Consider the following 25956-nt stretch of genomic DNA (forward strand, 5'->3'; position numbering starts at 1 on the left):
TGCTTTTTGGGTGTGTCAAATAAAAAAGAAATTAATTAATCAAAAACCTGACTACTTCCGCAACGTCACTAATGACACGTATTCAAAATGGCGGCCGCGGCTATGGTAAGTGGAAAAGCGAACTCTTTTTCTTCAAGCTACACGTCGTTTATACTGTCTTCTCAAATGAAATTGGGCACAGTGTTGTAAATGTGACGGAGTAGAATTCGGCCATGGTCGATAAATTACATTTCAACGTTAACGGGGTGCGGATTTATTGGAGTTCGCTGCTGTTTGAATGTTGGACATTCTGCTAACTGCTTGGTGGAGTTAGCTAGCTGTAATTACCTAGCTTGACTGTCAGTGAGCGGTGGCTCTTAAAACTGATTTGTATCATTTGTCTGGTATGTTAAACGGTGCTGACAGAGTATAAACGGCCACATACTCGGTTGTTAGACTGTCATTTGCTTTGCAGCCAAGAGAAATCAGCTAGCCGAACTTTGGCTTAACGTTAGCTGTTAGCAGCTCTGTTAGCAGCTCTGTCAGCCAGCGTCAGTTTGAGGTTGTTGTCGGTGTAGTTAAAACAGTACTGAAAACTGTCAAGATGACAGCAAGAGATCAGTTACAGAAGACAAAGACAACGTCCGCTAAGACCGTCTATGTTATTTAACTGTGCTGGTACTGGTCTGATAACATAAATGTCGTTTAGAAGAAGCCACGCTTGCTAACTTCCTTTCGCTGTCATATCGTAACTCACAATCCCCATAAAATGCATGTGCTTCCAATGGACTTGCTCGTAAACGTACTTTGATGCTTTTCAGTATTGAATCACACAATCATAATTCGGCTTTTTTACACTGAAAAATCAAAAAATGATTCTGTAGTGTCAAAATATTGTGTAGTAGTGTCATGAATCCTAATTTGATTTTACTGATTTGAACTGACTGTTTTTATTTGGCTTTATTGTTTATAATGTCTCAGTGTGATCAAATGTGTCTGTAATGACTATGTTGTACTACTGTGTGTGCTATGCTATTGTATTGCTTTTAGTCTTGATTTCATGGTGTCTTATGAGTGGAGCACTGGACTTAGCAATTGTTCCTGTATGGGCTAATTAAACCATGTATAGTAACGACAAACTAACTGGGGTAAAAACACTCCTTGCAACAACCACAGCCTTATGTCTATTTAGATCCGCTTTGCATATTAGGGCACTGCCGTTATCTCCCCATCATTCATCTTCGCACGACTGTTAAACCTCCATTAAGTTGCGTGAGTCCTGCCATAAATTTGGGCGACTGTGGCTCAGCAAGGGTTCCTCCACTCATTTTGTTACCAGACTCCTCCAGTCCACATGTCAAAGTATCATTGAGTAAATCTCAGAACCCCACATTTCTACCTCTGGCTAGGCCAGTGCATAACATGGTAGCTTGCTGCCATTGGCATGTCTGAAAGAGTCAATCAGAAGTAAATTCTAAAGCAATTTTTATCAAAGCGATATATAGATCCAGTTAACATTTAGATTGGATTTAAGTGTGGATTCACCCTCATTAACAGTCTTTTTGTTAAGCAATTTTTGGGTTGCTATGGCTTTGTGTTTAGGATCGATGTCTTGTTGAAAAGTAAATATTGTCCCTAGTATCAGTTTTTATGCTTCATACAGCCAGTTCAGAAGACATGGGGAGAACTCTGATCAGCAGTTTGATCCCCAGCTCCTTCATTCTGCATGTCAAAGTATCCTTGAGCAAGATACTGGACCCTGAGTTGCTCCCAATGGTTGTTCCATCGGTGCTTGAGTGCATTTATGCTGTGTAGCAGATAGCACCTTGTACCATAACCTTGGCCTAAAGTGTGTGAATGGGTGAATATAGTGTTAAAGCACTTTGAGCAATCAGAAGGCTAGAAAGGCATTATACAAGTGTAGGCCCATTTACCATTTCCTGCACACCTTTTGAGAAACGCCAGCTTAGATGTCATATGAGGTTTTTCTCTTTGGTTCTGTGCCATAAAGTTGCCACTGCTGAATCACCTACAGTAGGCAACAGATGTATGCACAGTGTCCCAGTCTCATCTCAGCTTTGGAATCCTGTATTTCCAACTGTGTCCTTAGGCCTTTATGGCCTGTATGACTGAGAATCTAAACAGATTTCTCCTCCCATCAGATTTACAGCTGTGCCATAGTTTTTCCATAAAAGAAATCTACCATACTCTGTTCTGGGCAATTTAAAGTGATTCTGAATATTCAGATCTTTTCCTGGGTTGTTACTTTTCAAGTCTGGGATTTGTTTGAAATCTTGCTTTGACTCGATGATGTAGTTACTTTTTTTTTTTTTTTTAGCATTTTTGATATAAGATAGCTGATGTTTATTGACTTGGAGGGATCCCCCTCAATAACTGAACTTAAGGGTTGTAATGGTACCGTGAAACCGTATACCATGGTATGAAAATTGGCTATCCTTAAGTGGATAAGTGTACATTTGCTTATCTACTGTATTGAGGAAATAAAAGGAAACCAGATGGAGAATCTTACCTCACACATCTCCTCTCCTTCTACATTGCCTGTCAGACATTTTACACATACATTAATTTAAAAAAATGTTTTAAGTTTAATTTATAACAAAGTATTTGTTCAGCCAATTAAACCCTACTGTTTTCAGTCCTTTAAGAGTCCCTGTAATTGATAATAATAATTGTATAACATGTATGCTGTGAAACTGTGATAATTTCTGAGATGTAATCATACCATGGAAAACCTCACACTGTTACAACCCTAGTGTTAATATTGTGCTATATATTCATTCATTTTGCCAGGCAAAAAACATCCCATAAAACCCCTGATTATGAAACCCCTGAAGAATCGCTGAAATTTTATTTTTGGTTTAATGTAACGGGACAGCCAGTCATCCTTAACTGCCAGACTTAGTAATGCATTTTGATGTGATATTGTCTTCCACACAAAAAAGTTCATGTTTTGAATGTTTTTGTCTTGCATACACTCACAATAATTTCTGTCAAATCACATAATAAAGTGGTCGTTTCTGTGTGGTGAAATATTTGGTGGTGTCTGTTGCAGGAGACGTGGTGGGCCTTGCTGCTTTTGTCCTCGTTGCCTGTTGTTCGGCCTTTCTATGTACCCGGAGTCGCTCCCCGGGACTTCCATGAGGGTGACGTAGTAGATCTTAAGGTAAGACTAGATTTCATTTGAACGTTTCACGAATTAGCCAAAACAATGTGACATGGCTTTGTTAACTTCCTCCTTCCACTCCCGTGCTTACCTGCAAAGTGTGTTACCATGACTACCAAATGATTTTGTGTTATTAATCGGGCTTAGTTTACATCTAAGTTCGATTGATAGCTGTCACACCTAAACAAACCAAACTAATTGTCTAAGTGCACCGAAGTTCGTGTGGCCCATAGATTGTATAAAGATAATGCATGTAGCCACGGTGCTGTCACCCATTGGTTTGTGGGCTTGCATTTTTAAGCCTTGAGTTTTGCATTTTGGCCACCACCATCCTGTTTTTTTTGTTTTGTTTTGTTGTTGTTTTGGTTGTTTTTTTTTTTTTTTTTGGTTGTTTTTTTAGCTGGAAGTGACCATATTTAGACAAGGGGGAGGAGCTTTGGAGAAGCGAAGGGTGAATCTGACTCATGGACTGTAGTGACGCCTTGCACATAGCTTGTCACTCAAAGCAGCCACATTCCTAATTAGGTATAAGGTATAAGGAGGAGTTTTTGTACAAGGCTGTAAACTGTATTTTAAAGCCCAGTTCAGACCAAAGAATCACGACGAGACAAAACCGTTAAAGAACATTGCAGAGAAAACTTGCAGCAGTTTGAACTGGCTGGTCTCAGCTCGACTCAAGCCGGCTGATGGTGTCACCTGCAACTCAGCAGGTCAAATCACTGGCAGCTGGTTTTAGAGTGTAAAGCATGTCACCTGTTTCAACATCCAATCAGCTTGTAGTGAAGTCTGCTGGTCAAGTCAAAATGATGGCAGATGGCGTGTTCGCTTGCTGCTCACCGTATGTGCTTATGGCCCGCCCGCACACACATTCTCACTGACTGATTAATTGAGGCTGATTATTTATATTATTGTTGCGTATTAATTATGAATACAGTTAGGGCTGGGCGGTATGACCTAAAATTCATATCACGGTATAAATCAAATCCCTTCACGGTAACGGTATATATCGCGGTATAAATTTAAGTGTAAAAGTTATAATAGAAGTGTTTCTGAATGGGTTTTGTAGTCTCTTAGCAAAGCTAAATAGATAAAAAAAAAAACAACAACAACAAAAGCAAAGATATAATGTATTTTTTAGAGCATTTATTGTGCAGAATGCAGATCTCAAAACTCAAAATTAAAACCCAGTACTCTATGGTGCAAAATGTCCCCTGGGATCTATATCAAAGGTAATTTCCTTCTTTTAGCAAAATCCTAAATTACTGAGTTGTGTTTTTTCCACCTGGACCTTTATGCTCTGCCATTTCTCCTCTAATCATCAGGCTGTAACCTGTGACAGGCTGTTATGATACCACAACTATCACACATTCACATAAGGAGTTTTTTTTGTGGAGCCCCTAGCATCACATAGGTTTACATTACCAAAGGTTTATGACAAACTCTCTTGCCGAAAACCAACTCCCGTGTGCGCACGGCAAGAGAGGAGAGGGAGAGACGCTGTGCTGCTGCCAGAGGAGACGCTGAATGAGTTCACTCTGAGCAGTAAGTCGCTAAAAGAGTCTGAGAAGTCCGGGGCTGTTCATAAGACATTAACTCACTCAACACATGTTGCACGTGCTACGCTAAATCATGGACGTGAACCAGCTCCTCTTGCTCCGCTGTCTCTGTGCTCGCATCCATTTTCACACTGAGGCAGGTGCGATGACGTCATCGACGATAGGATGGTAGAGCGCAAATCTCTACCGTGGGCCAAATTTATATCATTTCTACTGTCTACCGCATATACTGTGCAGCCCTAAATACAGTCCATCTGATGCTTGTTTGATTTTTTTTTTCTCTTTTTTTTTTTCACCGTTTCATCACTGCTACAAATGCAACTGTTGCCAGTATCTCACTATCACTATCCTTATTCATATTTTAAGAAGCTACAAATTATATTCAACCACAAAATAAGCTGGAAATTGTAACAGAGGTACAGAGAGTTGCTGCATAGAGATGATACACCATCTCATCTAGTTGCATAGGTCTGAACCAGCAGGTTTTTAGAACGTTACAGAACAGCGCATTGCAAGTAGTTGTCTTTTTCAACTCATCTCAGTGCAAATCTTTGGTCTGAATGGGGCTTAACATGGGGGTCTGGGTGGGGGGGGGGGGGGGGGGGGGGGTGATTGACTTGCTATTGGAGCCAGCCTCAAGTGGCCATTAGAGGAACTGCAGGTTTTGGCCCATTTGCGTTGGCTCCATTATTCAGTCCTGGAGGCTGCCACTTGATTACTGGTAAGGTGAGACAGCACTCTAGAGACTTTCACCTTGCTATTACTTTTGAGTATTTGCCAAAAAATGGCTTTATACTGCTTCTAATTAATGCCAGCCATGGGTCAAGCCTTGGACTTAATACTTTGGGATGGATTGGTCACCCTTTTTTTTTCTTCACTTGTTTGCACAGTTTAAAAAATATATAAATTTGCATAAGGACGTTCACACATGAAGACAGTTAATTCCCATTCCAGGTGCCCAACAGTCAGCACTAAATGTGAAGTTACTTAGTTTGTTTAAGATGAGTAACAGGCCAAGACCATGTTGTTGTGCTTAAAGTTCTGCATATCACTATATCTGTGACCCATTCAGTCAGTCAGATCATTTGTTTTTCAGGCAGTAAAGCTGACCAGCTCCCGCACCCAGCTTCCTTATGAATACTACTCCCTGCCTTTCTGTAAGCCAGACTCTGTTGTCTACAAGGGAGAGAACCTGGGTAAGTGGACAGCTGCTGACATGTGCAATTGTGGTCTGGAAATTTCTTTTAAATGTCTTCCTTAAAGGTGTAGTTTGGCTTTATTGAAGTTGGGCTGTTTGAGTCACTTATCCATAGTCAGTGTATTACCTACAGTAGATGGCAGTCAAAATATGATAATCTAACTGCAAATGTTGGAGTAACTCCAGCCGCCTTCCCTCTTCCCTCTTCCCCGTGTGACACGGTTATGGGCGGTTTTCCAAGCCACTGTTGGCACAATATTGTGCGGGACGCCAAGGGTAGCGGTGCCGCTTTGTCAGGCGTTGGTGCCGCTTTGTCAGTCGTTGTTGCCCTCTCCATAGACAAACAATGGGACAGCCAGCGCAAAGCGGTTTTACAGCTGATCATGTGTAGAGGCCTTTAGGGACCGTTCGCCACGGTACCGCTGCTGGGCAGGGTGGAAATAACGGCCGGGGTCCACCGGCTGCAAACGTAAGCGTCATGTCAGCGTAGCGTTGCAGCGTATTCATATGGGCTCCACTGACTGCGTACGTAAGCGACACGTAGAGAAGCCGAGCTGAGAGGCTGCATGAAATGTTAAAGCATTTTCCACCTAAGTTATTACATATATTTGAGTTATCTACAAGTTTACTGTACTGTTTGTCATCTACTCGCTTTCAAATGTCCGCCATGGACATTTACACAATGTCACGGATAAACATGGGTAAATGCATGAAAAAAAAATCATCACATATCACCTCTGATAATGGTTTATTCATTTAAAAACACATTGTGCTCATTTAGCACACTATTTCATGTAGTTTTTATCTGCTGGAGGGTCGCGTAGGGGAGCGTAGCGCGACAAAAATAGAAGACCATCCTAAAATAGAGAGTTGTCACGCGGCAGACGGGGGTTGTCGTGCCGCTCCCGTTGCCGGTGGAGCCGCTGTAATTGATTAACAGGGGGGCGAGCTGCTACGGGACTCGCGCTGCAGACGTGACGCGCTGCTGACGTGCCCGGTGGATCTCGGCCATAAAGCCCTTTTCGCACAGAGCGCACAAAGTGCAGACCTCCGCCGACGAACCCATTCATTGTGTATGTGCTACCGCCGCGCAAGAGCGCACTGCTCTGCCGCCGAGCTGAGCGGCGCGCGCCGCCAGCCTGCGCTGGAATTGAAATTTTTTTCATTTCACCGCAACGCACTGTGACGACACCTCGGAGCCACGCGTCCAATAGCAGAGAAGAGCCTGAAGTAGACCCGGAGCTGTAGCTCCTGAACGAGCCTGTACTCCCCCAAATCCTGTCCTCTGCGCCCTACCCCGCGGTGGGTGCCGCGAAAGCTCTGTGTGAAAGAGGCTTAAGTCCTACAGGGTCTCGGAGGACCTGGAGAATGTTTTAGGATAGTAATAACATTATATAAGATAATCATATTGCAAAGATAATATATATAAGATAATAACATTAAAGACACAATTAAAGTGCAATACTTTTTCAAAACTTGATGATTTTACCTTTCTGTACATTTTGTATACAAATTCATTAAATAATTTTGCTTGTAAATGTCTATTTGCATCACGTTTATTACGGAAAACACATTATTTGATCAATTTACATTCTGCCCCTAAAGTTCTTTGTGTGCTCCTTACTTTTTCAACTTAGGAGCACATGTGCTCCTTGGGAAAAAAGTTAGCGTCAAGCCCTGTATGTGAACTGCATATATTCTAATCCTCACTTGGAGGGGAAAAAAGCGTCAAGGAGCGTCATTCTTGTGGTTTCCGGCAACACTAAACCCCTACGCTTGCCTGAGAAGGACTAAATGCACAAACCTGCTTTTTTTTAAATATCCCATGGAGACAGACTCTCACTCCAGTCTGTTGTATTTTGTTCTGAAAATGTCAGCGTGCAGCGTCGTTCTGTGGACAGTTAACAAGGTACAGTTTTCCATCTGTGTAATCAGTAGTGAGGAAATACAGCGAATGCTGGACAGAGCAGTGAGTGACAACAAACCCGCCCACATTTAAGAGTACTGTTTGCGATGGAAACGTTAAACAGACCAAGGGTCTAGGTACCATGTCTGAAGGGTTATGTTTGGTTACGTTGGTTACATTTGGTTCCAAAGGTACAATACCGAAAGTGTTTGATGGAAACGGGGCTTAACTACCTCATACAACCCTTCTTCTGAAAATCCAAACTATCCCTTTAATTTGACTTCATCCTGTTCAGGAAAAGCAATGTTATCCTATATTTTGCTCTTATAGAGAGTTGTGTTTTTTGGTGTGTTTTATTTAAATTTTGTTGTTTTTCTAATTATTTTTGTAGGTGAGGTATTGCGAGGGGACCGTATTGTGAATACCCTCTACAATGTGGAGATGAACAGGGATAAGAAATGTGAGATGGTATGCAACAAGAAAAAGCTCAGCATAGATGAAAGCAAGCTGGTTGCTGAGCGAATCCAGGAGGAGTATTATGTTCACCTGTGAGCATCCCTTCTTCATTGTTGTTCCTTGGGAAATCTCCAAGAATGCTAATGTTGACCTATTTCCATGAAGAATACCTTGCATTACTTTATTTTTTTAATTAAGTAAAAACTTTGTTCAGTGTCTCCAGATTCTAAATGTCTATACTGATCATCTGCTTCATTTTAGTGCTTTGTAGCATAATGTAGTTGGACGATATTTTTTCTTTCTGGTTTTATAGTATTAAGATTTGTTTAAATGTCCAAAATACAACCCAAAACTAATCAGAAATCTTCTTGTTGGTTTCAGTATTGCAGATAATTTGCCAGTGGCCACCAGGTTAGAGTTTTACCCCAACAGAGAGGCAGGAGGGGAGGAGGAGCAGAAGAAGGATGTGGTGAAAGATATCCAGTTTGAACATGGCTACAGACTGGGCTTTGTCGACAACAACAAGGTAGATATTAAATCACGTCTGTCCCTATCCTGATACATTGTATGTATGTGCGTGTGTGTGTGTGTACTGTATATAGACTAAAATGACAAATCTGCTTGTACATTTGAAGGACACTAATTTCTCTCTTGCCCCTTCTGTTCTCCTTCACAGTTTTATCTGCACAACCACCTGTCCTTCATCCTGTACTTCCACAGGGAGAAGCTGGAGCAAGGGGATGTTCACAACTACAGAGTGGTGCGATTTGAGGTCGTACCCCAAAGTGTAAAAGTCGATGGTAGGTGTCAACACATTCTTTTTGAATAGCCTAAGGATGTGTAATGTATCTAATCTACGGTGATTAAAAAGTATTCTATCAGAAGGATGAAACACAAGTGTGCAAAGCATCCAAAGTGGCCTCTAAAGTAAAAATTACTATCCCTTACGTCTTGTAATACTCACTCTGTATACATTTATTTTCAGATCTGAAGCCTGTGGAAAATGACAAAACTTGCACCTTGCCTGAGGCCAGTGGCTCTGCCCCACAGGAGATTGACCCTACCAAGGAGAATGAGGTCCTCTTCACCTACTCTGTCCACTGGGAGGTCAGTGACTGCTACATGGATTCTCAGTGACTTCAAACATCTCTTAAGGATTAGTTTGAAGTTGATTAGTGTTGATTAGTTTGTATCTTCTTGATTATGTTAGGGCTGGCCCCCTTTCATTGCCTGTCGACCCCTTGTACATAAAAAAATTCAGTATGCTCGAGTGCTACAAAGTCAAAATATTAGAAAATGTGTGACCGGCCAGATACTTACAGACTGTGGTGGGAAATTGTCTGGCTCATTAAGTGCAAAATTAATTGCAAAGCAACAAGGTCAGATGATAAAATTCAGATGTTCTTTTCAAGCTGTTTCAGTTTTCTCCTTCCTCCCCTGTGCAGGAGAGTGAGGTGAAGTGGGCGTCTCGATGGGACACGTACCTGACCATGAGCGATGTCCAAATTCACTGGTTCTCCATCGTTAACTCTGTGGTGGTTGTCTTCTTCCTGTCTGGTATGTCTAATTTTTGACCAATCCTGCCCAGCATAACTGTCACCTCTTAAATGTCTATATCCACACAATAAAGTACTATTAGTTGTTAGGCTCATGGCAGAAACTACATGGAATAAAGTTCAGTTCAGTTCATTTATTAGTCTCCTTAGAGAAATTTGTCTTGGAGCTAGGGGTCAGCATACACATACATACAATCAACACATAATTACCGAAATAAAAATAAACACATTACAACACATAGTCACCCAGTTAGCCTTGGTACATCAAATTAAATACATAATATATACGTCAGACACACTCCTCATTAATCAACTTGATTGACACTGGAATAAACGAGTTCTTGTACCTGTTATACCTGCAGCGTGGTACTCTGTACCTTCTACCCAAATGCAGTAACTCATATTCAGGATTCAGTACATGGTCATGATCAGATACGATTTTATGAGCTTGTCTTATCACTGATTGTTCAAAAATGGCTTGAGGGGTGATCAGGGGTGTGGACACACCCATTATCTTCTCTGCCATATTAATCAACAGTGTAGCTGGACCCCTAGCTCCGTGTCGCCGCAGAGCAGTGCCATCTTGGATGGAATGTCAAAAATTGCCTTATAAAGTTGAAATTGTAACACATATCATTTACCTTGTGCTTTGTTTACTCTTCTCTGGACTCTAGAAACATTTAAAGCATTTGAATGTGATGTAAATCTATTAAACTGATGTGTCATAGATACAGAATCTGTATTTTAAATTAATGCTTCGTCCCCCCAATTGACCATTTGTACTCACCCTGTGATACACTGAATTTGTGTAGAAAACATTGTTTTTTTCCACATACCTCTCCGTCAAACGAAGGATCCAAAAACAGAAGTTTTGATGAATTGAGGTCATAAAGGTCCTCTTTTAAAGGGATACTTTGCCGATTTTCAACCAGCTTTGTATCAAAACAGCGTGGGTAGTATGTGTAAATGAACTATGGTAAACCCCCTTCTAGGGCTGAAACGATTCCTTGAGTAACTCGAATAGGCCTAATTCAATTACTAAAAAGTAATTCAGTACAACAAAACGGCGCTCTGAGTTTTTCGTAAATGTTTAGTTTTAGTTTAGTTCCCCATCCGAAAGGTCTGTCTTTTTGGGAAGTACTGAGCACGTGACTGGATAAATGAGACTTGGATTACTCTGCACAAATTCTGTGAGTTTGTAAACTGATGTTTTGATATAGTTTTGCTGTTGTTAGATGTGGACACCTATGACTTAAATTCATGAAGAATTTTCTCTATTTTTGGATTCTTTGTTTACCTCAGAGGCATGTGAGAAAAACTTTTTTTTTTTTTTCATGAATTCAATGTAACATGGGGTGAGCAACTGATATTCAAATGGTCACCTGTGGGGTGAATTATTCCTTTAATGACAGCATGGAAAGTGTTAAGATATCTGTCCTTCACATTCCCTGCATTTTCTCTTTCAGGTATTCTGAGTATGATCATTATCAGGACCTTGAGGAAGGACATCGCTAACTACAACAGAGAGGATGACATAGTAAGAAAATACACACCTGACAAAAGACAGTTTGCCTGGTTCTAGCAAGTCTTTGGAGGAAGAAGACATATGTCTAAGAAACTGTGTAGATCAGAATGATTTGATTTTAGAGTAACTAATTCTAGTGTTACTGACATCATCTTCGGATTCTTGATGGTTGTTAAATCAGGAAATCCTAGGCACTTGACCACATTTTTATCCTATCTAACCAGGAGGACACCATGGAGGAGTCAGGATGGAAGAATGTCCATGGTGATGTCTTCAGGCCGCCTCAGTATCCCATGATCCTCAGCTCTCTGCTGGGTTCAGGGATTCAGCTCTTTTGCATGATCCTCATTGTCATCTGTGAGTTTGTTTTCGCTGTTATCAGTTCCTTGAAGATCTTGACAGTGTATATCTCTCCTTAGACCACAAGGTTCTTTTCCTGTCATTTGTTCACATGGCTAAAACATTATGTAAAATTGAGTCAAGAATGTTCCCATGGTGCTAGGGTTGGTTCTCATTCATGTTGTTACAAATATGAAGCAGCAATGAGCAATAAGTGTGTGCAAAGCCAGAATATACAGATACAAACTGAAATGTGTCTGCAGCACACAGACAACAGCTTGATGTGCTTTGTCTGATGGAGTGCAAAGGCCCTGATCTTAGCAAGCACACACATATATTTGCTTGCTATTGATACCAAAAAGAAGGTAATTGTTTAATTCAGGCGCTCCATGGTTTACATAAACCAGACTACCCCAGTTACCTCATGTTGTTTGAAATTAGTTTTTATGAGTTACTGTTCAGAAAAAATGTGTGATTGCCAAAATCACTTTGTTGGTGTTTATTTATAACTTCGATGATTTAGCTAAATACACTATTTCTTGGCCAGCACAGTGACTTTCTGGAGTCTTGTCTTCATAGTGAGGTTCCTGAACAACCAGAAGAGACTCCAAGAATTCACTGACCCGGACAGAAAACAGTTCCAGCAGTGTTTCTTCTCTACATGGGATCTTTTAAAAAAAGGCTTAGAGCAGAAAACTGGAAATATTTAGATTGCTGAAATTTATGTTACACAGTTGTGGATTGCCATTGTTATCTATAAGATGTTCTAATCACCACATGCCCCTGTGTGTTTGTCATAGTTGTTGCCATGCTGGGCATGCTGTCTCCATCCAGTAGAGGGGCCTTGATGACCACTGCTTGCTTCCTCTTCATGTTCATGGGGTAAGAGCCATAATCATCTGTCTGTCCTCATTTATAAAATAAATCCCATATAATTAAGAGATACCCTATTTTCAAATTTTCCTGTGGCTGTTTGTCCTCCAGTGTATTTGGTGGTTACTTTGCTGGCAGACTGTACCGTACACTGAAGGGCCATCGGTGGAGGAAAGGAGCATTTTGCGTAAGACAATAATAACCTGAATCATAAATGTTGTTTTTTTTGTTTGTTTGTTTGTTTTTTTAAACCTTTTATTTACGCACACATAACAGTACAAAAAACAAACAATTTTTAGATACATACAAAAACAGAAACAAAAACAACAACAACAAAAAGAGAAGGTAAAACAAACAAACAAATAAACAATAACAAACACCATGGGAGGAGAGGGCAGAGCAACCTAGTTATAACTCATATTAATTTACATGACTGGCATCAGCCACACACATACCAGTTAATTTCTGTTCATATATAACGTATCATTTCGCTGTTGTGTTATAGAGCTATCAAGGAAGAGAAAAAAACAGTTATACCAACAATATGCAATCTGTATAGACAATAGCAAATTTCCACATGTGGAACTACAGGGGATGTGGTGTGTTCAAAAGTGACCTAATTGAGGTCCAAGGAACTTCAAATCCACTGTCCAGCTTTTGTAAGGTTGTAGACAATTCTCCAATAGTAACCAAGTCTAAATAGTCCTAAAGCCAGTTATCCAAACTAAAACAATTAGGTTTCCTCACTTTCCAGTGGATCAGTATTATTCTCTTCACTGTAAGATATGCTAGTCCAATCAAGCGTTGCATCATATGGGAATTTATTCCAGTTACCTTCCTTCCCAGTAAACACATAATGGGGCACATTGATATATTTACACATAAGATAGATTTTAAGAAGCTTATAACATCAGACCACAAACTTTTTACTGCTGGGCAGTGCAGGTTCTGCAAGCAAGGCTACCTGCCTTTTATGCGTAAATGATAAAGAAATGTTCTTGTTAATTGAATTGAGTGCTGTGAACAGAAAGGCTTAGGTTGTGTTTGTTTTGTCTCCCCTGTAGACAGCAACTTTGTATCCTGCCGTGGTTTTTGGAATCTGCTTCATCCTCAACTGTTTCATCTGGGGAGAGCACTCCTCTGGGGCAGTGAGTATCATGACTTAGAACAACAAAACATGGAGACAGCTCCGCTTCAACTTGTCAAAAAGAAAAGCCTTTTTTTTTCTGAGGCTAGGGTATTTTGTTAATTCTTTGCAATGGGAGCGCTGCGTATTAACACTTCGCTGCAAACGCCAGCAGCATGACGAGGCACTGAGCATCTAATCTGCATTGAGTGCTGCAAGTTCGGCAGAGGTTGGTTTTTGTTTTATTTTTCTGGTTGCCAAGAGTTGAAAAACGCTGCGCTTGTCTTTAGCCCTTTTTACACAGATGGCGCTATGAGGCTGCTTCAAAGTCCCTTCTTATGCTGCCTTTGCATTTTTACACAGAACCAGTCGACAGCAAGAGAGATGATGGGTGTGACATGTCACACCACAGCATCGGCCTTTACTGTGACACATATGTGATGGCAACACTTGATAAACCATAACAATAGCATAACATGGCACTAACAATAATTTACTGTCCCTGTTATATGGCATTGAACTCGTCCTCTGCTTGGAGGATAAGGAGTTCCTGGACCTCATTGTTTTCCCAGTTTGTGGACACTTTTGGCCTCTATTCTTCTTCAAGTTAGTTGCTGTTAAAGGGCCAGTGTGTAATATTTGGCATGGTTTATTGTCAAATCTGAATCTGAATCTGAATATTCTACCCATTAATATGTTTATATAAGTGTATAATCGCTATAAAATAAAATTTGTTTGGTTTTCGTAGCCTTATAATTATGCTTTTATATATATATATATAGCAAGGGCCTTGCTTTAGAGAAATTGCCATCTTGCGCCGCCATGTATGTAAGGCAGCCCTAGTGGACAATCCAGCCAGCCAGAGAGCGCGTTTCGCGTGTATAAATAAACCAACGCGGGAGGAAGGAAGAAGGAGGAGGAAACAGCAGAGAGTGTTAGTAGTTCGTCGATGGAGAGTAGTGAAAAGTTTTTTTAGTTATAAAGTTTGGGAATGGACCACACTTACCACACAACAGGAGAGAATGAACCTGAACCGTCATCTGCGAGGAAAAGAAGACGCAACTTCAGTCCTTGTGATGCACTCTCTGTGGTGCTTTTCCTCCTGATGATGTATCTCCCCAACGATGGTAGCACCGAATCCCATTCTGTGCAGCAAAATGGGAGCGGAGGATTCAGCCTCTCGTCTCGCCCGCTCAGCATCTAAGTTCCTCATCTGTGTGCTCCGGCTCAAACAGGTATGGCATTGGGTCTGTGTCCGCTACAAGAAACTCTTCAAAATCGTGTTCACAGTCGTCCATTGCAGCTACTATAGTCCGGAGATATTGCTAGGCTAAATAAACAACTGAGCTCTGTTTACATGCTACGCTGTCAGTCAGTGTGCGGGCTGGAGATTGGTGGAGCAGGGAGGGGAGGGGGTACCCGCTTGGTATTGTAAACGAGAATGTGTGTATGGAGTGTGTGTGTTACGCCAGAAGAGTCAGAGTTTGGGATGGTGTGGAGTGTTACCGGAGTTTCTGGAGTGCTCAAATAAACGGGCCTTTTTCCCGAATGCTACTCTGGTCTTCTGCTTGTGAGGGATTCATTACAATATCGTAACATGGTTTAGATTTCTAAATAAATATTCACCTCGTCGCTAGATAGACCTACTCCTGAAAAACTCGTGTCTGCGCAAGGCTTTTTGTCCCTACGAGGCCACCGTCATTTACCCGACGGGAGGGGTGAGCGAGTGAGCCCTGCAATCTAGAATTTGACCACTGATGTCACTGTTTTCAACGGTTTTCAACCCATTTTACACAGTGGCCCTTTAACAGCTACTTTTTAAATCTCCCACGTGAAGTCACACACATAACGTGTCATCAAAACCTCACACCAGTCTTGCCGGCTGTCTTACTTATACAGACAGTGTTTCAGTGCTGTTACTAATTGTAAAATTGTGGAATTTCACCAATATTGGTGTTGACAACTAGATTTCTGGTATCGTGACATGTTTTGTAGGTGTGCAGCTTCATGTATAATTTAGTATTATCAGTACATTCACATGGATTGGTCATCTCTAGATAATTCCTCCTCTATCCCTGGTCTTTTCTCTCATCACTTCAGGTTCCCTTCACTACAATGCTGGCCCTGCTATGTATGTGGTTTGGCATCTCCATGCCCTTGGTCTACCTGGGCTACTACTTTGGCTTCCGCAAACAGCCATATGATAACCCAGTGCGCACCAATCAGATCCCTCGGCAGGTCCCAGAGCAGCGCTGGTACATGAACAAGTTTGTCGGGTAAGTGTTTACCAATCAGACTTTCTGTTTTTAATCTATAGCCAGTTACTGGAATGGCTGATTTTTTATTGTGTTTTTATAAGTTGCATGCTTTCTTTTTTAATCAAAGCATTTTTATTTTTTTTTCCATCAGAATCCTGATGGCTGGGATCCTGCCATTTGGTGCAATGTTCATCGAGCTCTTCTTCATTTTCAGCGTGAGTACAACTGCTCTGCTCTAAATATATTGTCTTGTATGTCCAATTGTTTGTGTTTATGCATAAGCTGTAACTTAATACGGAAATTTCCTGAAAAAGTCAGTGACTCAGTCCTGGCACGCACAGTAATATCAAGATCAATAGCCCAAGAACTTTTCTTATTTACCCCTGTTTACCCCCATTTTGAAAAACCTTGGCGCGTTTCCACTGAAATTACCCGGGTAAAAAACTTTCCCTCAACCCCAAACTTTCCCTGAAAAAAGTACCTAGTAGGGGGGTAGGACTTCAGATTACCCGGAATTCTTGAGGGGTGGGGCTGTGTGCTGAAGAACGCCGCGTTCTGCGTTCTTCATGTCAGTGTGTCTGCTGCTGCAAACTTTATTTCATTTCTACAAGCCTCACTTTGTTTGTGTTTTGATTAAGGATGGGTACCGAAACCCGGTATTAAATTACCCCCAGGGCTAAATTGTCAAAGACCGTAGCATTGATTAGCGCTAACAGTATCGGTTCGCCTCTGCGCTCTGTGCCGGCGCTGATCTCCTCCTTATACACACACGCGCGCGCCGACGCGACACGGTAACCGGTGAACAGCCGAGCGGCTGCGGTCGAAACAAAGTGAAGATAACTCGAAAATGACTCGAGTTGACGGCAGCTACACTCGTTACTGTGAGTGGCATTAACCCTTAGTGAATAAGAAGCCAATACTTTATCAATACATGTGTTCAGCAAGCATGAACATGTAAACATGTAGACAGCAATATTCAATATGCTCCGTCCACACCCTCTCATCCACCGACACTAATGTTATGTCTTACACAAGGACAGCATGCTAGTTCAGCTGATAGTGAATTGTTACTAATAAGCTCAAATGACAGCTGTCTGTATGTAGACTAACTTAGTTTGACACTTATCTTAAAATACTTTTAAACTTAGCTGCTGACTGAGACCAGCAGCCCCAACTCTCGATACCAGCACTATGTAACCAGCCAAGCTGGAGGAGACAAATATAGGGCACACACTGAATCATCTAAGTCATCACGCTAATTTGAATAAGTTTTCCGGAACTTTGAGGTGCTGTGGAAATTCCAACCACACAAATTACCAGGAGTTCTTTTACCCAGGTAAATAAATTCCTGGTAATAAAAGTTCCTGGAAATGTTGTTGAAAAGGGGCTAATGTGTTTGTGTCACCACCTACAGGCCATCTGGGAAAATCAGTTCTATTACCTCTTTGGCTTCCTGTTTCTGGTCTTCATCATCTTGGTGGTCTCCTGCTCTCAGATCAGCATTGTAATGGTTTATTTCCAGCTCTGCGCAGAGGTAAGTTCATTTAGGCTAGGTGTGAATTCACATAAGTACTGTAGACTGTGATTTTTTCTTTTAATTGGATGGCAAGTGTTTGATTTAAAGAACTGCCATCATAATTTGGTGTGAATGCTCTGCAACTCTTCCCCAGAGGATGGGTGGTTGGACTGAGCATAGGAGGGATCCTGGTACCCACAGACATCATACACAAATTGTTGAAATCAACATGAATGAAAATATAAAAGAAGGAACGTTCACAAAGACAGTGACAGTGTTCATGGAGCCAGACTTTGATGTCAGTTCTATTGGAGTCAATGGGGTGGGCACAGCAAATCACACTATAACCCAACATCTATGTTGTTTCAACTTTGACTGAAAAACCTTTCCACCAGATTAAAAACCACACATTACATGATGTTGACTGACAATTTTTTCTCTAAATATGCATGATAGTTTTCCTTTGTATTGGTCTTTCAACAGATCATGGCTCTGTCCAGCAGAGGCTGAGATGCAGCTAATGGACACAGCCATGATCTTTTTCAGAGACCAATAAAAAGGAAAAACAAACATGCATATTTAGATAAAAAAAAATGTCAGTAAGCATCACGTAATGTGTGTTTTTCAATCTGGTGGAAGGATTTTTCAGTCAAAGTTGAACAGCAAAGATATGATTGGCTATAGTGTGATTTGCTGTGCCCGCCCCATCTACTCCAATAGAACTGACACCAAAGTCTGGCTCCTGCAACACTGTCACTGTCGTCCTGACCATTCCGTCTTTTATATTTTCCTTGCTTGCATTCCCCAATGTATTCTAGGACCAGTAATTCCAAAATTGAGGATATGCGTATCCTAAACAGAGGTTAAAAGAAAAACAATAAGTGTCACAAACTCCATTAAAATAATGGAAGTTCTTGTATTAATACTATGTGTTTAAAAAAATCCCATAAAAGCATGCAGTACATAAGTGCAGTACAACTTGCTTTGAAATTGATGGGTTGTGGATGCAACAGTGTGTGTTGCCCATATTATCCAAGAGTTAACATACCCACTGCTTCTGTCTGAACCTTATCTGCATCATCTGTTCACACACCCCTGTGCTGTGTTTTCTCTCTGTCACCTCACTTTCAGGACTACCGGTGGTGGTGGAGAACTTTCCTGGTTTCAGGAGGCTCAGCGTTCTACGTCCTCATTTACGCAATTTTCTACTTTGTCAACAAGGTAAAAGCCCCGAGGCTGATTCAGACATTTCAGATAATGATAACCTCTTTCATTTTACTGTAGCTGAAGAAATTAAGGTTTTTAATTTGATGTACTATAATCACTGGTAGCAGATATTGGAATGATGTCACATGTTGTCATTTATGAGTCTTGATAGTGCTCAAATGGGCATTTCAGACTGCATTCTCTTAGCCCTGGGTTAATTTAGCCCCTGTCAATCAGCCTGGGGCTGTATGATTCACACTGCACTTCTACTAGCCCTGGGTTAAATGTCTGTTCGAATATGTACCTTACATTACCATTCTGTAATTCTGTTGTTTACTTTTAGCCCCAGGTGAAGTCCATTTTCAAGGGATAACCCTGCAAACTGCTGCAGAGCAGAGCCAGCAAGCCCCAGGCTAAAGTCAGAGTTAACCACTTGGAATGTGTCAGGATTGTTCCAGTGTTAACGCTTTCTTAGCCCAAGGCTAACAGCTTTCTTAGCCTGGGGTTAAGAGCAGTGTGAAGAGCCTGACTTAATGACACAATTAGTACCATGTCATCAGGGTAATTTTGAATCAGGCCTAAGACTTCAAATCTTTGACAGAAAACCTGCATTATAAACTGGGTCAATCAGTTTAAATGATATGGGCATTTAATAGGCAGACACGGTGCTATCAAGTTGCTTTATGGGAAATGTGAAACTATTTTTAAAGCTTGAGCCATAGGTAGGGCTGAACGATTGCATTTGAACCAACATTGCAAATATAATAGAACGCAATTTACAAATTGCAAAAGCGAGGATGTAAAAAGAAACAGTAAAACTGTAAACACGTGGTCCTGTGAGATTCTCGTACACTCACACTGCCCTACGTGACATATGCAAATGAGAGTAGATAAAGAAAACAACTTGTAAAATGTCGTGCTCAAGCTTTGATGCTAGCAGTACTACTGTGTGAAAATGGCCAAGGCTGAGTTTAAGTGCAGTCCAGATGTTAACACATTACATAGAACAGATGGGAGTGCTCAATTTGAATGTCAGTAATTGTTGGATGTCAGTAATTGCTTAACTTATAGAGTTCCCGTCACTCAGCCTCCCATGACTTTTATAGCTTTTTCTTTCTTTTTTGGGGGCTATTTAAATTGGTAAAATCTTATCTCGATGTAGAGCCACTTGCAATGTATTATAGTGTATATCACAGTGAGTAGACTGTCTATAACAACAGAGACGAGCCATTTCCGTGTCAGTGAGAGTTTGTTGGGACCAGTAAACGGCTCAGTGTTGGACATCAGTTGTTGTTATTCTAGCTTGTGGTAACCAAGCAGATGCTGAACTGACCAGGAGGAAAGCGGCTCCAGACTCTGGAAACGGTCCTTCAGTACTGTATCTAACCTATGAAATGGCAGCATCAGAAAATGTGTTGCTTGTTGTTGTTCTCTGTCGTTGAACAGCTTACACTCCTGTTTTCATGTTAGAATTAGGGATGTGATTTTTCCAGATTAATCCGGAATTCCTAATTTTCCTGCCTGAAAATGTGACCCATGTGAATCACGCAGATCTGTGAAAACTTATGAGTTATGAGCTGCCCAAGTGAAATGGAGAGGACTTGAGGACATCTATGGCTTCAAGTGTGTGAGATTGTTTTTCCTCTCCAAGTATCCAAGTAAAGGCCTTTACATACTCCGCAAGAACAGAGAAATTTGTTCTCTCTCGCAGGGCTGCAAGAAAAGAATGATGTCATTTTATTCTTGCAGCCCTGGTCTGGGAGTTCTTGCAGCTTGTTCTCGACACATCATCTGGGCAGAACTTTTTTCTCTGTGGTGTCCAAGAACTACTGTGTGATTGGTCAGAAGTTTGAAGTGGGTGTGATTAATGCAGAACAGTGCGTGTGAGGTATGTGGCAGTGGGAGGGGCCTATGAGGACTTCCCAGGAGTTCTTCACTTGAGTTTCTCATGAAGTATGAAATGTCCTGGGCAGAAAGAACTTTGTTCTTGTTCTTGCCACCTCGAGAAAAAGAACACATTTCTCTGTTCTTGCGAAGTATGTACAGGGCTTAAGTGAAACCACATTGTCTGAAAGACACAAAACAATTAGTTTGGTAGTTTGATGAAGTCTGCAGTATATCGTATTCCATGACTGAAAAGGGCTCCATGTGGGAACTAAAAGTCAGAATATCTCAACTTGTGCTGATTTGATATTTACTGTTTTTCTTTTATCTTTTTTTTGCAATTCTGTCGTCATTATGGAAGAGAATACTAAATTGTGGGAGTCCCTCTTTAGTAGAATCAAAAGCAAACATTAAATAAGATTGAAAATGGACTGCATATTTAAAAAGTTTCCTCTTGTTTTCATTTTTCCCCAGCTGGACATTGTGGAGTTCATCCCCTCCCTCTTGTACTTCGGTTATACAGCCCTGATGGTCCTGTCGTTCTGGCTGCTAACAGGCACGATTGGCTTCTACGCAGCCTACATGTTCATCAGGAAAATCTATGCTGCAGTCAAGATCGACTGAGCCGTCACTGTCGCTGCTGTTCTCGTTTTTTGGTTTTTTGATTTTCTTTGTTGTTGTTTTTTGGTCGCATTCTGTTTTTTTAATGTATATATTTTTTATTCTTCATGTCCAACAAGCACTGACTTGTGTGTAGAGGGAATGAGAGGGGTGCTTTTTATGGCGCAACAGCCCCACCCACTGGCCTCATGGGGAAGAACAGCAAGGTGGCAGAGCTAAACCGGCTGTCTCTCTCCCTGTCTCTCTCCCTCTCGCTTCTACCCCCCCCCCTCTTTCCAGGACAGAGACTCCGAGGGAATTATTCTCTGATGGGACAGTTAATGTCTCCTGCTGTTTCACCTTGCACACAACAAAGTGGGCCAAAGCTTGTCAAATGATGGTTTCTGCACATTTTTGTTTTGTTTATTCATTTGTGTTATAAGTCTAACTTATCCGTTTTTTTTGTCGTCACAGGATTTGTCTTTGACCTTATTTCTTCCAATCATCTTCATGTCTCATCTGATTTCTTTACATTAATTCTGTCTGTACATCGTCTCTGTTTTCAAATGCCACTTTGGACGACAGGGAAGGATCGGGGAGTCTAACTGTGGTTATGGTGTTGTTGTGTTGAACTAATATAGATGGAAATTATGCTGGGAAGTTCTACATTGTAACACAAGAAAGGATAAATTAAATGTTCTGTTATTTTTACTCCAGTTTCCATGTCCTGGTGTGACCATGTTAACCACAACTGTAATCAAGATATTCGCTTCTCCTTCCAAAACAATGGGTCTCTTATAAATGTCAAAATATTGGTCCAGTCACTCTAAATGATGCAGAACAGCTCTGAATGGGACTATGAACCCGATGCCCTAAAGCAGCGGACTGTGGGGTGAAGCTACTGGAGTTGGAGAAAAAGGAAAGGCTACAGTCTACCCAAAAATGACAAGGACCAACCTTGTGTATTTGGAAGTCTACAACACAAATATGTGTTTGAAGCTTTTCCAGTAGAAACGTACAAAAAAAAAGTACAACTGTTTACGCTCATTAACCGTGCCGTCAGTGTAGCCTTAGCAGTGCTGGACGCCTGCTGAACTATGCAGTAATGGAAAGAAAGAAGTGCAAAATTGCTGTTTCTGATGGTTTTTTCAAAGGACCTTTTTTTTTTTGTTGAGAAATGATGCCTCATTTCTTTAAGTTTGAATCAAATGTATGATACATTTTTGTGTATAATATGAAAAAAACTCTGAAAGCCAGCAGGATCACCTCTGTGTGTTTCTACCTATAGTGGTAGATACTGTATCATTTTGACAGTGCTTGGGTCTCATGGGTTGCAGAGCATTGAAATGTAATCCAGTGTTCTTAATAGATCTGTATAGTAATAATGTATTCTTAAATTACAGCTCATGTTTTTTCCCTTTTTTTCAAAGGATGTTTTTGGGGGTTTCAAAAATGTGGTTATATTTTTTCTGTTTCATTAGCAGAAAACTTTAAAATTGCATTTAGAGCTTCGGTGGAACCTTATTACAAATTTAGTTTGGCAAGCAATTCAAGCTAAGGGCTTCCCAAAGACAACCAGTGTATGTTGCTGTAGCTAAATTACACAATATATATTAATTACATTACATCATAATCATGAGATTAAAGGAACAGCTTGACATTTTGTGAAATACACGTAAGACTGAGTGTATATCCCAAAATGACAAAGTATACCTTGGGAGATAACATAGGCGGATCGTCATTGTTCAAACTTTACTATATATCTCAAGCACAGAACAGATATTGCTCTCTGCTGCCCTAACACGAGTCCATAAGAACACTGGTATGTAATTACAGTATAGTCAGTGGTCGATGTTAGCAGCCAGATTTTGGTCTAAAGAGAATATTCTAAAGACAAGCAGAGAAGATACATTTACATCAGGCCTCACAGGCTCCTGAACAAATAACGCCTCGTTTCAACATAGTTTTGTTTAGGAGTCCATTCATTCTGAAGAGAATCTCCATGATCTCTGATGTGTTTGAGAAACTCGTCCTTCCAATTTTTTTGTCCTGAATTTGTCTCTAGTGCGTTGAAAAAAATTGAACTATTGCGGCAGATTTCAGTCAGAATGTATGTAGTGCATAGATTCAGCATACCAGACCCCATGGTGGTGCCTATTCATTTCAGTCACATACACCAAAAAAATTCTAGCCACTGGGTTTGCTTCCGCAGTATGCCATCCACTAAATATGTGCGGTAGTGCCCGCAAGTTTCAGCTCGGCCCATGGACTTTAGATTGTGATGGTGTTACAGCTTTTTAAATTGCCTTTTCTAGCATGAGGAAAGTTTTACAAATATTCAACCTCCATGACTCAAAAACCAAGAACAGAAAGATTTTTAATTGAACTTGTTTGCAGTTTGAGGTGTCCTGTGTTGCACTATGGGGAAAATGCCTTTCGGACTGCAGGGGTATTTTTCACTGCAATATCATGAGTGGCCACTGGGAAAAATTGGCTGCAAGGCTGGTAGGCTTGTCCTGTGCCACATGAAGTTAGCATACAGTTGAAAAAGCTAACAGATTGAGTGTAGTACAGCTGTATTTATACATTTTTTGTAACTGAAAAGTTTGACAGCATGTTAAGCTAGCTTTAGCTTAAGTAGCATGCTAGCTGTGTAACATATAGCAGGGGTCTTCAGTGTTTTTGGAGGCCAAGGAAACTTTAGTTTAAAGAGAGATTGAACAGAGACTCCCAACTACATATTATGTATAAAATTGAGCTGTACTGAGATAACTAAATATTTTCTGGGTCTTCTCTCGTGCTTGCCTGCAGCTCTTAAGTCAGCATAAGTTGTAGCATGGCTAGGTGCATTAGCCTCACCCTCTGGCAGTTGGTGTGTCAGAGACTCCTGCTCAGAAAGTTACAAAACGTTAATGGTGGCTCACAGGAATGTCCGTATATCTGGAATAATAATAATACAGCAAGTGGCCGATATGTTTTAAGATACATAGGCCTAAAGCTAACTAGTGTTGGCTAACTAGTTTACTTTGCCATTATGGATAACTGCTGCACATTGATTAAGCATTAGCTAGCTAACATGATTGCACAAGGATTCATGAATAACAGTCCGCTTATCAATAATATTGCATACTGTAAATTAAATGTTTGTTTGTTTGTTTGTTTGTTATGAATAGACTGATTTATCATTGCTACGTTTTTTAGCAAACTATTTGACAAAACTGTCTACACACCTGACGGACTAACCTCCTCACTTATTTGTCGCCATGCAATTCTGGTCCCGTTTGTGTCTGTATGGCTCCAAATGCATATTCCACAAGATTGGACGGCAAAAAAACACTCACAGTTCTGCCATTTCTGCAATGGGGTTTCAATGGGGTTTTTATTTATCCATAAAGAAATGCATTTCTTTTCATTGAACACTAAGGCCTACTCCTTAGGCTTTACAGGAATATAGACACAAAACAAAACTGTGTGGAAACGAGATGTAAATCTTCAAAGATTAAAGGAAACTAAACTCATACAGCATGCAGGGTGAATATTTATTGTAGTCTACCACAGTCTTAATATTTGCCATCAAACTGGTTTTAGTGAAGAATTGAAGTAGGTGTCGAGATCAACCCTGATTCTCCAATGGCAAAACATTTGAATGAACAAGTGATTCATCCTCCTGTGCCCTCTTCCTCCTTCATTATAATCAAGCCAACCCAACACTGTTAAGCTATGAATGAGCTGCTTGGAGAGAGCAAGATGAGCCAATATTAAGTTACCCCTGCCACCTGCTACAGGACGTGCTCAGCAAAGCCCCAGAGGTTTCCTCAGTTCAAACAAGTGAACACATGTATTGACCATTACTCTTTCATTTTTTCCCCCGCTCCATCAGACACCATCTCTTATTTACTGCACCACCCTCTGCCCTCTGTATTATGTCACGGAGTAACTGAGCTCTGACACTTGGCTGCCATCTTACGTAAAGGCAGACAGACACTCTCCTGCTGTTTAAGTGCACATGCTGGGGGAGATTTTTTACACAGACTTTTAAAAGGCCCGGGTCATGCGTGCGTATGTATGATCGAGGGGTTTACAATGTAAATAAAAGAAAACGGCTTTGTATTTGTTGCGTTTCGCTGTTTGTGGCGCTCTCTGTAATGATCCTGTCATCGTTTTAGCCAAAAGCATGACGCTCATGATGACTCAAAGGAACTTGTTTCTGTTACTTTTCTCTTTGTTTCTTTTACAGAATGTCCAATTACAAAATGTACAATGACAAAGACAATAAAGTGATGACAAGTTGAATATGAAAATCAGCTTCCAATATGTCCTTGACATGTTTTTACACATGTAGTTCAGTTTTGGGCTTAACACAACAGTGTTCGCTCACTGTCTGAAGCACCTTTAGACTTGTTGCATCACAAATGGGAAACTTTAGGCTTAAAAGGCATGGGCATTAAATAGGCAAGATAAAAGGACAGTTCACCCCCAAATCAAAAATACACATTTTTCCTTATACTTGTAGTGCTATTTATCAATATAGGTTGTTTTGATGTGAGTTGCAGAGTGCTGGAGATATCAGCTGTAGAGATGATCATCACAGTATCACAGAGCAACAAGAAGTGTGCATCTACTCATGGACAAGAGGCCTGTGCTTGTGATAGAGCAAGATGTACACATGAATGGCTTCCTCATCAGCTGAGCTGTTGGTTAGCTTAGAAGTGCTAGGTGAACTAGCAGTAGATTCATGCTTCCTTCAGTGTAAAGAGTAAAGAGCTTAGGTAGGTGGTCCAGTGTGGAGTTGAA

General features: G+C 40.8%; 1 protein-coding gene across 1 annotated transcript; it reads left to right on the forward strand.

The window, feature by feature from the left end:
- Nucleotides 1–53: 53 nt before the first annotated feature.
- tm9sf4 (transmembrane 9 superfamily protein member 4) lies at nt 54–25457 on the forward strand. The gene is made up of 18 exons (XM_033628788.2): nt 54–105; nt 3053–3163; nt 5816–5915; nt 8215–8371; nt 8661–8805; nt 8956–9079; nt 9265–9386; nt 9725–9836; nt 11302–11372; nt 11585–11717; nt 12500–12581; nt 12684–12759; nt 13637–13720; nt 15799–15974; nt 16108–16171; nt 17371–17490; nt 18604–18693; nt 21037–25457. Exons 1-18 carry the CDS (start codon nt 88–90, stop codon nt 21184–21186), a joined length of 1935 nt encoding a protein of 644 aa, XP_033484679.1. The 5' UTR covers nt 54–87; the 3' UTR covers nt 21187–25457.
- The last annotated feature ends 499 nt before the right edge of the window (nt 25458–25956 follow it).

The sequence above is a fragment of the Epinephelus lanceolatus genome, chromosome 8 (genome assembly GCF_041903045.1).
Source record: "Epinephelus lanceolatus isolate andai-2023 chromosome 8, ASM4190304v1, whole genome shotgun sequence".
In the NCBI taxonomy this organism is placed as follows: domain Eukaryota; kingdom Metazoa; phylum Chordata; class Actinopteri; order Perciformes; family Serranidae; genus Epinephelus; species Epinephelus lanceolatus.